The following is a 13,221-nucleotide window of genomic DNA, read 5'->3' on the forward strand; positions in this document are numbered from 1 at the left end:
CTTTCTTTTGACAGTGTGATTCCAGCCCAGGCCCCCTGGAATTTCACTCACCATTGCTGATTGTCTGTTACATTTCAGATGTGGATTTGACCTTTATGTGATTGATCACTTTGTGGAGCCTTAGCTCATCCCCATCTTCCTTACTCTTTTAGCTTAACCTTGTGCTTCACTGACTGGCAGAAACAACAGTAGGGCCAAATTGGACCCCATTTCTCACCAGCACTGCTTAGCAATTGCAGGAGTGAGCCAAATCTGTGCTGCCTGCCAGCCTAGGAGACCAGAGCACGTCACAGATGTTAATGAATTAAGCCTGACAATGCAGTCGGGTCCTCGGGGGAGGAAAGTAGGATGGGCCCCCACCTTCCAGCTTGGAGGCACAACAGCAGGGCTCAGACGCTCAGAGTGCTGGGTAAGTGATTAGCAATGTGGGAAGAAAGCCCTGGCTCCCACCTCTGAGCTATAATCACAGGAACGCTTGCTCAGTCTAATCCCCTGGGCTATGGTTTGTTTTTTTTTTTTTTTTTTTTTTGCCTGTTTCCCCTGGGAACAATAGGCTGCCCTGCCCCTGGCTCCCCCAGGCCTCAGGGGCAGCCCAATACTGTCTGACATGCCAGACATCCATGCCCCCTCCCTCACAAGTTGTGTCAAAATGATCACTATGCCAAACAGTTAGGACAGAGTGGAAAATTTCCCCCTCTCTACGGGCTGCATCTCCTGCTCAGTCAAGCCTAACTAAATTACGTATCGATCCTTGTGCTTTCTGCAAGGATGCCCAGCTCTTTGCTTCTTCACAGGAGCAACTGCCTGAAGCATCTTTGTCCTGCCCTTAACCAGCTGGGTGCCTGTAGCTACCGATGTTTCCGGCCTGACCTGGGAGGGACAGGCGAGAGGCTTAAGTGTGGGGTAGGCACTGAAGATGGAAAGTCTGAGCACATCTCCACCGGGCCCATCTCCTAAAGTCTTTGTCGGTCCCTGGTGTGGGCCGAGCTGCAGCAGCAGCTTTGAAGCCTGCCCAGCTGGAACAGAGTGGAGGTGCCACCTGGCCCCTGAAACTCGGGAGATGTCACCACCGCGTCCCCCCAGGAAGGTACAGACACCTGCTCCCACTCTCCTCGGAAAGGAGGCAGGGTGGTGCACCGGAGGCAGCTCGGGCAACTCGTGTGGCATCAGCGTTAGAGACGCTGTCCCACCAGGTGGGATGCCCACCGCCGGCCCCTCGGCGCGGCTCAGCCCGGCCGGGCGCCGCGGGTCGCCATTGGCTGCGGCGGCGGGGCGGGGCAGCCCCGCCTCTGTCGGGAGCCGCCGCCGAGCCCGGCCCGGCCCGGTCCCGCTTCAACAGGCGGCGGCGGCAGAGCGGCCGCGGCAGGCAGGGCAGGGCACGGCAGGGCAGGGCAGGGCCGCCGGGCTCCGCGCCGAGCGCCCCGCCGCCCCCCCGCCGCCGCCGGCAGGATGATCGGCGTCAACAGCATCAACAGCAGCGCGGGGCGCATGCGGTCCCGCTCCATGTGCTCGGTGCGCTACGGGCGCAACTACCGCGGCGTGGAGACCTTCTGCTACGGCTGGCCCCAGCGCTCCCGCACCCTCAAGCCGGTGCTCTACACCGACCTGGTGGTCAGCCGCATCCAGAGCCGCCGTAAGAAGAAGCCGGTAAGCGGCGGGCCGGGGGAGCGGGGAGCGCCGTGGGGGGATGCGCAGCGCCCTGCGCCCCGGCGGGGACATGGGCGGGTGAACATGCCCGGACAGTCGCCGTCCCGCCCGCTGCAAGCGCCTCAGCCCTGGTACGGATGTAGCGAGCCGCCAGCCCCATCTCTGTCTCCTGTCTGCTTTCTGCGGAGCCGGGTCTCCACCATTCCCCCTCCGCCCGAGGGTCCCCGTCCCTAAGCCTGGATTTCTCTCCCCCGCCATCCCACCCCGATCACGGGAGTGGCGGGAGCGCGGCAAGACCTGGGTGACATTGCGCCGCTTACAGTGGTCTGGCAGCAGTGCTTGCTCGAAAACATCGCTGCGAGAGGAATCCAGGACAGAGCCGTACCGCTGGGACCTGCCCTACGGCTTAGCATAAGTGACAGGCTCTACGGGCTCTCTGCCAAGGGCTGCTCTGCGCCGTGCCCTGGCCAGCCCAGCCAGGGCAGACTGGCACCCACCTGAGCGTCGCGGAGAGCCGCAAGGCAACGCGGAGGGGTAACGCCGCAGCCCCGGCTCCCAGCCGAGCAGAGTTTGAGAGGAAGGAGTGGCTGGACAAAAAAGGGCTTTTTACTGCCAGGAGCCTGCTCGCTGTGAGCCGTCATCGTTAACCGTTTTGGAGGTGTTAGGCTGGTGCGCATCGGTCCTAGATGGGAAGAAGCGAACAGGCTGTCTCTGGGCGCGTCGTGCCTCGGTCGGGTGCCTGCCTCGGGTGTAGTAGCGGGAGAAGAACGCTCACCAGCCCCCTCCTCGCAGGCAGGCTGGGGCAGAGTAGTCAGGGTTACCCCAGAGCTACTTGGGCTGCCCCCGTAGACAAAACCAGCCCGGTGGGGCCATCGGGGCCGTGCCAAGCCGCGGTGCTGTCATAGCGCAGTACGGTCTGGGGGCAGCATTAAGTTGTGACGCACTCGGATGGAAACATGCAGTTGGGAGATGCTCGGTCGCTGCTTCCCGTGCCGTGAGGCTGCTCTGGGAAGGGTCTGCTGTCCTGGGGATGATAGTTGCCTGGGCAAGGAGTGGCTTAAATATTTTGAAAGAGGCTGATGCAGCTAACAATGTTACTGAATCAAAAGTGTGGGCTGGGATGGGTAGCTGTCACCTGCTGCCACCCATGACTGCAGCGGGGTGGAAGGTGATGCACAAGACATTGTCCCTGTGACAGCCCCTTCTACGGGAAAAAAAGTCTGTCCCCAAGTCAGTCTGCTCTGTGTGCACACAGGAGCCCCTCTGCAGCAGAGGGGAAGGGGGGAGGGAGGGAGATGATGGTGTATGCAGTAGGGCTGGTATGTGCCAGGTGATGAGTTGCTTTTGAGCATGGGTTGTGCATGCTGTGGAGGTGAAGGAGGTGCGGGGTCGGGGGGGGGAGCGGGGGGATGGAACCTGCCAAAGTGAATTAGGGACCCAACATAGGTACAGTTCCATCTGACATACAGCCTTGATCTGACCCTACTGTTCGGATCAGTGCAGCTGGGACGTCTGCATGCCTGGAGGACCTCACAGAGCTTTGTCGCTGGGTGTAGCAAAGATATTTTGCTAAGAAAAAGTTGGGGATAGCCAGCAATTGAGCTTTCATATTTAAATGCTGTCAGTCAGAGAGAGAAGTAGAATGACAGGGAGGGTGCTTGGTGGCTGTGAAGTCTCTCTTGAATGTCATGAACCCATGACTGGTCACAGGGCTGACAAAGAGGAAGGAAAGCCTTGATATGCACCTTGCTGCATGGAGAGCTGAGCATTGTGTTTAGTAGAGGAACTAGCAGACTGGGATGGGGATATATCCATAAGAGTTATGATGCATAAAAGAAGCACTCCAGAAAGGGTTAAAACCCTCATCTGGATACTGAAATTCCTGCCTCAACCTTTATATGTTACTTGAGTGCTGAGCTACAGCCCTCAGTGCAATCCCATGCCAAAGCTGTGTTCAGGCCAGCTTGTTGCTCAGCTCCACAGACCATCACTGGATCTTGCCTCTGGTCTGATCTGAGCTGAGGAGCTGAAGGCGGGTGTCTTCCCCCTACCCTGCTTACGTAGGCTGTCCCCAGCATGGCTGGGCAAGAACATCAGAGCCACCTGCCTCTTGCCAGTGCAGCCCCTCAACTGTCCTTGAGACGTTTGGTAGAGCAGGACACATGGACAGCCTCTCAGCCTGCTTTTGGGAGGGAAAGCACCAAAGAAAGATGTTGATTCAGTTAGAAATCCCCTAGAGACATTCCTAGGTCTCTTTAGCGTTGCGCATGTCTAGGACAGAGCTGGCTGATTGGCCTGGCATGCTGCAACAGTGAGCTCATAACCCAGCGATGGCAAAAAACCCCAACCATGCTTGGGGTCATCATCCATAGTGGCATGTGGCCAGTGCCCAGCTTTCTCTTGGGTAGAACTTGCAAGCTCAGACATGCCAAAGAGTTGCTGTACTTTTGGCCCAGGGGAAATGAATCCATGGAGCAAAGAGAGTCTAGAGAGAGGGACCTGCTGAGCGATGAATCTGGTGCCTCTGGTCTCTGCTGACGTGGCTGTGAGTTAGGCTTCAGGAACCTGCGTCACCTGCACTTCCCCAGCAGAAACAATCTATGCACCAGAATTTTGTGGACTGACAGCCAGTGGCTCTGCTACAGGACCAGAACAGCAGGGTGTGCTTTGTGGCTGGAATGCATGTCCTCAGCTAGGACTTGGGCCGAGTCCACCAGCTTTGTACCTGAGATTGGTTTTGGTTTGGGCTGGTGTTTAGCCAAGCAGAATTTTGGCAGGTTTTAAGTGTCGATGTAAAGCTTTGTGTTGTCTTCTCAATCGCACAGTTTTCCTGTTTGCCTCCCACTGTCCCCTTGCACAGGAGTGCTGAACAGCCCCTGCTTCCTGTCTCTGAGGTTGTACTTGGCAGCCCCTGCTGGTAATGGGCTTGGTGGGATGCTCTTGGGGCTTGTAGCAGGGCAGCTGGAGCCTTTTAAAGCCATAAGGCAGTTCAGCCTTTGAAGTATTCAGCCAGAGTCCCAGGGCCCAGGTTTTTGAAACACAGTACTCTGCCAGGCTGTTATCCAGCACTGTGCCTTCCCAAATTACTCCTCGAGCATCTTCTTCTATTGGCTCATTCACTCATCATTTAGCAGCAATCCTCCTGCAAGCCCTGCACGGGGCTGGAGTCCTCTCCGGCCCTCCAAAATCTCTGCTCAGCTGGCTCAGATCTTCCTTCCTTGGGGCAGGAAGTTGACACTTCTATGTATCACCAATGAGCCAGATGGAAGCCAAGCCACGTGTGCCATTCTGCCCACTCTTTCTGAGGTGCTTTTCTGCTGTTTCCAGTGTCCACTACTCTGTGCCATTTTTTTTAGTCTCCTTTTTGTGTCTGTTGGTTCTCAGTATTTTTCAGCTGCATCCCTGGCAGTAAGATCCCTTCCCTTCTGTTTCCCATAGTGACTCCTTATCATCTACATTGCTCTGAGATCCTGCTTATCCCCCTGCTCTGCTCCCAAATTATGTTCTGCAGCGCTTTGGATTAATTTTTTCCTCCCAGATTCTTCTCTAAGTCTCTTTGCTCCTCTGGCTGCCTTGCTGCCAGCCCACTGGACCTCCTGCTCACAAGTTAGCATCCTGCCCCTCTGGCACTGGGACTGTATGAATGGGTCTGGGATCAAATCTCTCAGGCTCTGAAGCCATTACCTCTTTATAGGTCTCCTGTCTTCCCAGGAGAGAACTGAACCCTACTTTCTGCCTGCTAGATTGAGACGATCCTTTCCTCCTCTGAGAAACCAGCTGGTGCTATGCCAGCATTTCCCCGACGGGAAAGTGTGGAAGGAGCTGGGTTCCCGCTCCATCTTGGCTGCTGCACCTCTTGGGAGTGATGGATGTCCCTTCCCCAGACACCACTGGGGCCTGTCTGCTGGCCAGCATTCCCGGGCCCCTGCACGCCTCCAGCTGTACTTTCTCTGCCACCAGCAAGATTTCTCAGCAGCAGTCTCCGGCCCAGTGATGGATGTTGACAGCTGCATGAACAGCCTGTGCAAGACTCAATTATTTTCCTTCAAGGATGATGCCTTCCAGATCTTGCTCTGAAGCCCTCTGTGAGCACTGTATTGAAGCCCTCTCTGGAGCCCCCCTGACTGCAGAGCTGTGCTGAGCACTGCTGGCTTGCACCCAGCTCAAACTGGACAAACACTAGGGAGTGGGGCCCTGGAGTATCCTGCTGCAGGCAGGCTTAGCTTGTTCCTGTGCAGAAATACAGGCAGCAGACCTTGCCTTGCTCAGAGGGGTGTTGTTTGGGTCTCCAAGAAGGGAGAAGTGTTTGGAGGTGCTGAGGAGGGGGTAGAGACAGGCCACAGCCACTCCAAGCTCCTGCCTTGACCAGCCAAGAGGACAAGGTCCTCTGAGGGCTTCATAAAGGACAGCATGCCAGGGTCTCTGCCAGTGCAGGCCAGCAGTGCTGAAGTCTCTCACAAAGTGTGCTCCTGTGGGAGCAATGCATTGCTGGGGAGTGCTGGGTGCTGCCATGAGCTGGTCTCTGCCAGCCCAGGGTGAGTGGCTGACTGCAGTGAAGTTGTTTGCTGTGGTGTCTTGTGGCATGGAGCTTCTGGAGGCCGTGGAGCAGGCTGAGGTTCCACTGAGCAGGGTGAAGGCATGCACCAAAGAAGTCTGTCCCAAAAGCTTGTTCTCCTTGAGTTCAGGCCTCCTGAAAGCTGTCATTTTTACCAGCCTGGAACACCTTGGAATAGGGAGAAACAGCTCTCCCAAGCACTTGGAAATGTTAGGTATGCCTCACCATTATGCTGCTAACATGGTGGCACTGTCACGGGCAGGTAGAGACAAAGGGTAGGAGAGGGCAAAATGCCAGGGCTATCCCCAGTATTTCTTTGGAGTGTGGGGGGGTTTGCAGATCCCGTGGTCCCCAGGATGAGGTGTCTGTAACCTTAAATTGAGGTCAACTGGCTAGCATAGCCAGGTCAGAGCTGGACTGGAACAAACTGACATGGGGTTACCTTAGCCTCCGGAGTCCCTGAGCCAGTCTGGCGTGCCTCCTCTGTCCCCCGGAGCAGACCCTCAGCCTGGCACCGCTGTCCTGCTGACGCCCCACTCTTCTCTCTGCAGGCGCTGTACGGCTCCATCAAGAATGAGAAGCTGCAGTGGGCCATGTAAGTACCCCTGTGGGATGCTGCTGCATGGCTCTGGGTGGGCAGGCAATCCACCTAGCCCCAGAGGCAGCACAAACCACGATGCAGCAAGGCAGGTGCCCCTGTGAGGATGAGGGAAGGAGAGGGAGCTTGGGATGAGCTCGTCTGGGGTGCAGACAATGTACCCCTGGCTGCTCTCACTGCCATGGGGCCCCTTCTCCAGCGTGCTAGGGGAAAGCCACCTTAGGTTGGCTTCTTGCAGCTTCGGCCTGGGTTTGTGCCTTGGTGGCTGTGCCCGGGGTGGGAATAGACAGGCTCTGGAGGTGCTGTGGCTGTGCCAGGGCCCCACAGGGTGCCTGCACCCTCGCCCACAGCTGCCATCTCCAGCAGCAGGAGCGGCAGCGCCTGCGCTGCAGGGATTAATCAGCCTGGTGCTACCCAGCGCTGAGCGATGCACTCGACCGCTGCCATGGAGATGCCGGCAGATGCTGAGGGGTTTAATTAGCAGCAAGCGGCTGAGGGAGTGGGGGGGCAGCAGCTCCGGGCTCCCACATCTTCCTGCGGACGGCGGGAGCGGCACCGGTGCAACCTGCCCGATAGTGAGGGGCTGTGACCCAGTGGGAGCGGGCTGCCTACATCCTGCCCACACCTCTTTCTGCCCTTGGATGGTAATGCCCAAGACCTTCCCTGCACCCCTTCACCTCTGGCTCTAGACCCTGTGGTCTGGCTGCCACCCTTAAAATGAGGGGACCAGAGCCTGGGTCTCTCCTTGTGGGGGCAGTCCATTCTATACCCTCCTTCCTACCAGCTGGAGACCTGTGAGCCTGTATGCCATGGGCTGGGGGGCTGTGGTAGTGCCAAGCCTTGGGGTACTGCTCCTCTATCACTCCTGGCTCATCAGCCTGGCTGGCATCTGCTGCACTCCTGCCCAAAAAAAGGCTTCTCACTCCCTGGGGCAGGCAGGGGTCCCACCCTGAATCAGCAGCAAAAGCCCAATGCCTTGTCTTTCAAGGGACCAGGCAGCACCTCAGCTGTCTAGAGAGACGGGCACACAGGCATGGCTAGGTTTGGGATGCTCACCAGTGCTGATGGAAGACTGCTCATCTTGGCCTGCTGCTCCTGGCTTCCCTTTCAGAAGCCAGGCCTAAAAGTGGCACTGACCAGTGGGGAACTTGGTATTTGCTGTCCCCAGAAAGGAAACAAACTCTTTCTCCACCCAAATCTGATTGGCAGAGATGAAGAGGAGCTGAGAAAGTCCCTCTCGGAGCTGGCAGATCCCAACCCGAAGTCCATCAAGCGCATCAGCAGCTGCAGTAACCCCTTTCTGGACTTTTCCCAGGATGCCAGCATTGCCACTTACAAGCACGGGCTGTTAGTCCGCAAGATCCACGCTGATCCTGACTGCAAGAAAAGTAGGTGCTTGGGGAGCCCATGAGGAGCACCTGGGGCAAGAGGGCACCAGTGAACTCCAGAATCAAATGGGAAGCAGGGCAGGGGTCACTATGTGATGTCTGTCTGCAGCTTTATGCCAGCCTCCAGCATCAGTGCCCTGTCTGTCTGGCTGTGCCAGGCATAATTCAGTCCTTAGGTTGAAGAGCTGGAAAGCCTCTCCCTGCCCACAGCACTGGGAAAGGGGCAGGCAGGGTGCTGGGGTGGGGTCTCTGAGGGTTGCAACCCTGCTGCAGGATTGTGTGGATGAAGAGAAGGGTCCTGTGGTGTGATAGACAAGGCACACAGCGGGCTGCAGCTGGTTGGGCACTGCCAGGCACGTTCACTGTATTCCCCATAAAATCCCTCCTAAGCTCTGGCCATCTAATGCTGCCTAGATGTGATTAGATGCAGCTGCCCTTCAAAGCCAGCATTACCTGGCCAGCAGCACTGCCTTGTCCCCATGCCCGAGCACGGAGGCAGTGGTGAAGCCGAGCACAAGCAGCAAGGCAGGGAGCACAGGGGGGGCACAGGGGGAGCGCAGCACAGCGCTGGCCCCGGGAGGCAGCAGCGGCCCCCCTGCCAGCAGCACCATCTGCCAGCCACACGGCCTGCACGGGCTCAGGTGCGCAGGGACAGTCCTGGCGTGCTGCCCGTCCCGGGGGTGGGGTGACGTGCGTCGTGGCAGGGCTGGCTGGAAGAGGGTGGGGGGTGGCTTTTCCCCCCCGCTCAATTCTGACACTGATGTCTGAGCTGCTCTCTCCTCCCTGGCAGCACCCCGAGGGAAGCGCGGCTGGAAGCCCTTCCACGCCATCCTGAAGGGAATGATTCTCTACCTGCAGAAGGTAGGCAGCAAGGCCACCCACATCCGCACCAGGGAGGGGCATTGTCCCCAGTCCAGAGAGACAGCAGTCTCCACAGCAGTGAGAGAGGACCTGCAGCACAACAGCATTGCAAAGCCTCACCTAAGCAGACTCAGCACCCTGCATGCCTGAGCTGTTGCTTGGGGACCTGGTGGCATCCCTGTTTTCAGGGTGCTTGGGTACAGCTTGGGCAGTGAAAGGCGTTGCTAACTGAGAGCACTATGTGCAGGGGGCTTGGCTGGGAAGAGAGGGGCACCAGGGTCTTTCCCCTGAGTGGAGGGTTGGGCTGCACATCCAGTTCCCTGCTGGCACGCATACAGGCAACTGGGGGCAGTGGGGAACAGCCCCCTGCACTGTTGCCAAGCCAATGTGCCTGGGTTGTGCAGCCTCTCTCCAGGGGTGTAGCATGAGCTTCGCAGAGTCCGCAGCTGCCTGGTGAAGGGTGATCTCCAAGCCCTGCTGCAGCCAGTCTGAAGTTCCTGAAACCTCATAGAGCTGACTCATGGTGGGGTGCATCCCTAAGCTGGTTCTGAAACACCCCATGATTTGCAGGAGGAATATAAGCCAGGGAAGGCACTGGCAGAAGAGGAACTGAAGAATGCTATTAGCATCCACCATTCGCTTGCCACACGGGCATCTGACTACAGCAAGCGACCCAACGTCTTCTACCTCAGGACAGCTGACTGGAGGGTCTTCCTTTTCCAAGCACAGTGAGTCCTTCAGGATCCCTGGCTGTGCCCCACGCTGGGGCACAGGAGCTCCCCTGACTTGAGTCTAGGGTGGGATGGGACTTGGGGCCACCTTGTGGCCCTGTCCTGGCCCTTTCTGGAAGGAGAGGGACCTGGTGTCAATGCTGAGCTTTGCCCAGCATCTCTTTTTCCTACCCTGCTGGGCTCAGGTTGGCTGTGGGTAGAGTCCAGGTGCCATGGCTGGCCAGGGCCAGGCCTGGGGCACTCAGACCTTGTCTGTGGAGCAGAACCCTTTGTCTTTGACAAAGATAGCCCATCTGTATTTTGGCCTTTTTTCTCAGGAACCCCGAACAGATGCACTCGTGGATCACGCGCATCAATGTGGTGGCAGCCATGTTCTCTGCGCCCCCCTTCCCCGCAGCCATCGGCTCCCAGAAGAAGTTCAGCCGCCCGCTGCTGCCCAGCTCCTGCACCAGGCTGTCTCAGGTGGGCCACAGTGGGGGGGCAATGGTGAGCCTGGGACAAACGCCCGGTTCTGCCAGTGGCACATTCCCCTGTGGGGGGATCTGTGTGGTGCCATGCGCCCAGCTGCCTTCCCAGTGAGGTGAAGGGCCAAGGGGAAAACAGAGAAAAGGGGTACTGAGACTGGGGGCAGACAGTGAAGTCTTGTTCCTGGCAGTGGGGCTGGAGTCAGGTGATGGTCAGACCATGGAGGAGAAAGTAGTCCCACATGATGGCCTGGAAGGTCCTGCCAGGGACCTTGAAAGGCAACTGACTGGGGGGATTAGCTGGCACTCATGCATACCAGGGCAGTTATTCATAGAGCAGAAAGGATTAAAAAAAACCACCAGCCTAGTTTTAGAGGGATTAAATTCTGCTTTAAGACTGCAGTCAGCCCCCCCTATGAGGTGAGAGCAGATTGCCTCCAAGAGTCTGTGATTTTGCCTCCTATTAAAAAAAAAAAAATCAAACCCAGCAGCAGAGGCTGAGGTCATGGCTGCTCCTAGAAGGGGGAAAAACCTGTTCTGTCCCTGGCCATCTCACACTACCAGGGGGACAGAGCAGAGCACTGACATGGTGCCACCCTTTCCCAGGAGGAGCAGGTGAAGAACCATGAGACCAAGTTCAAGACAATGTCAGCGGAGCTGCTGGAGCATCGTTCCTCACTGCCTGAGAAGAAGGTGAAAGGCAAGGAGTACGAGGAGCTAAAGCAGAAGGAAGAGTACCTGGAATTTGAGGTGAGCTGCCCTCAGGCCCTCTGCCCCTACCTGTTTGGCCATCCTCAGTGATGGGACCAACCCATCCCATCAGCTGAATTACACTGCCACTGCCGTGGTCTAGGACCACGTGGTCTAGGGCAGCATTCCTCTGCCCTGGGATGCTGGCTGGGTTGGAGGGACCATGAGCATCCCCCCCTGCAGGGATGCTGGTCATAGGACAGTACCCAGCTTGCCAACCTTTCTCTCTGCTGCACTGTGCTCCTCAGAAATCCCGCTATGGCACCTATGCCATGCTGCTGCGGGCCAAGCTGAAGGCTGGCTCCGAGGACCTGGCAGCATTTGAGTCCACCCTCTTTGACACAGCGGGTGGGGAGGACGATGGCCTGAAAAAGTCCCGCTCCAGCCCCTCACTCAACGCAGAGCCCTCCAGCACAAGCACCAAGGTGAAGCGCAACGTCTCAGAGCGCACCGGCCGCCAGCCCCCTGGCCACCCCCAGAAGTCGTAAGTGCGGGGTCTCAGCTGCCTGCACCGCAGCTCTGTTCCCGTTCCCCCGGCACGGGGGTGGAGGCCGTGTGCCTGCCGAGACCCTGCATGTGTCCGTCTGTCTGCGGCACGAGCTGGAGGGGGTGACAGCCCTTCTGCAGCCGCCAGCACCAGCCATGCAGGGCCGTGGCCCCTCCACCGGAGACCGTGGCAGAGCAGGACAGTCCCCAGTCCTTGCCTGCAGGAGCTGCCTGGCCCCATCAGACTTGTTCCTGCCCCTCCTTGTTCTGCATTTGGCTGCAGGACCTACTCCTGCTGCCCTGGGGAGAGGGAGCAACTGAAACCTACCCGCTGGGCTCAATTCTTCAATGGCTTAAAAAAAAAAAAAAAAAAAAAAGACAAATGCAGCAAAACAAAGCCAGCGGCTGCTTCTCCAGCTCCATTGTGCCATGGGGGTAGATGGGAGGGGGCCAGCCCTAGACTGTCCCCTCTCCTAGGGCTGGTGGCCAGGGAAAGCAGGGCAACAGCACCTGGTCCCTTCCCTGCCACCTCAGTCACCTCTGCACCCTCCCTGCTTTCTTACAACTTTTGAACAGTTTTTGTGATACAGTTTTGCACTTTTTAGTACCAGATCAAGCTGACTACCAGGAAGGTTTTTTTTGGGGGGGTTACTTTTGATGCTTTTTGGGAACTGTTTAAAAAAAACAAAACCACAAACCCAGCCATATCTTGTAGGCACTCTGGGGGAAAGAGGTTTTTAAAAGGACTCAGGGGGTGATCCAGCTCCCCACACCCCCACCCTACAGCAAGCTGAGCGTGGGCTACTGTGTGTGCTGCTGCCTGCTCCCCAGCTCCACTTCAGCACCAGCAACCCTTTGGGGAGATAGCCCTGTGGCTGCCAGTACCAAGGAGGCAGCCTTTAGATGGCAGCACCCATTGCTGCATGTGTGGCTGCATGGGAGGCTGATGCACTGGTGCTTCATCACCCTTATTTTCCACCCCCCACTGCTGGCAGCTTGGACTGGCCCTGTTTGCAGCAACCTGGGTGTGAGCATCGTACCCAGGGCATGGTGGGCAGCAGTGTGGAGTGGTGACCCCTGGAGCCAGGGTTGATATGGGGGTCCTCCTGCCCTATGGGTCCAGTAAAAGCTGGCGCCAGCTTTTCTTCCCATCTCTTTTCCAATGCATGTCTGGGGCCTCAGAGGCTGCCAGCAAAGCCTGGTCTGTAGTGCTGCAGTCCTCATGCTGCAGCAGCACTGGTGCAGCCCCTTCCTCAGCAACAGGCTCCCTCCTTGCCAAGGTGAGGGGCAGGCTGGGGCAGCCCTCACTACTCCAGAGTGGGCTGAAGGATGCTTGTCTAGAGCAAGGTGCAAGTGACGGAGCACGGTTGCAGGACTGTCCAAAAAGGGGTCCAGGCACAGTGAAGGGCTGTGACCAGGGGCTGGCTGGTTTCAGCACTGACTTTGCGAATGTGTCAAAACTTTTTATTCTGCTCTTTTAAGTCTATTGCAAAAAAAAAAAAAAAATCCACCCTTGCCCCAGGTGGCTTGGGGGGTGGGGGAAAAAAAAAACAACCTTTGTACAGCTTCTTCTCTCAGTTACTGAAGTAAAATTCGCTCTTCATTTCTTGGGTACGCTGTGGTTTCTTCCCCATGGCTGGGGACAGCCCCAGCACCGAGGGATGCTGAGGAGGGGTTGGCAGCTGTCTCCTTGCTGCCAGACTTCCAGACCCAGGCAGGGTTCAGGTGGGTTAGTGCCCAG

General features: G+C 57.5%; 1 protein-coding gene across 1 annotated transcript in view; it reads left to right on the forward strand.

Annotated features, from left to right (window-relative positions):
- PSD (pleckstrin and Sec7 domain containing) overlaps nucleotides 1–11,863 on the forward strand; it is a 44,117-nt gene extending 32,254 nt beyond the window's left edge. Inside the window, exons 12-18 of the mRNA XM_053949443.1 lie at nucleotides 6,754–6,797; nucleotides 8,010–8,188; nucleotides 8,979–9,049; nucleotides 9,620–9,777; nucleotides 10,098–10,242; nucleotides 10,851–10,994; nucleotides 11,243–11,863. Of these exons, the coding sequence (XP_053805418.1) occupies nucleotides 6,754–6,797; nucleotides 8,010–8,188; nucleotides 8,979–9,049; nucleotides 9,620–9,777; nucleotides 10,098–10,242; nucleotides 10,851–10,994; nucleotides 11,243–11,482 (981 nt within the window). The 3' untranslated portion in view covers nucleotides 11,483–11,863. The remainder of the gene's footprint in view (nucleotides 1–6,753; nucleotides 6,798–8,009; nucleotides 8,189–8,978; nucleotides 9,050–9,619; nucleotides 9,778–10,097; nucleotides 10,243–10,850; nucleotides 10,995–11,242) is intronic.
- Nucleotides 11,864–13,221: the final 1,358 nt, after the last annotated feature.

The sequence above is a fragment of the Vidua chalybeata genome, chromosome 8, assembly GCF_026979565.1.
Source record: "Vidua chalybeata isolate OUT-0048 chromosome 8, bVidCha1 merged haplotype, whole genome shotgun sequence".
Lineage (NCBI taxonomy): Eukaryota > Metazoa > Chordata > Aves > Passeriformes > Viduidae > Vidua > Vidua chalybeata.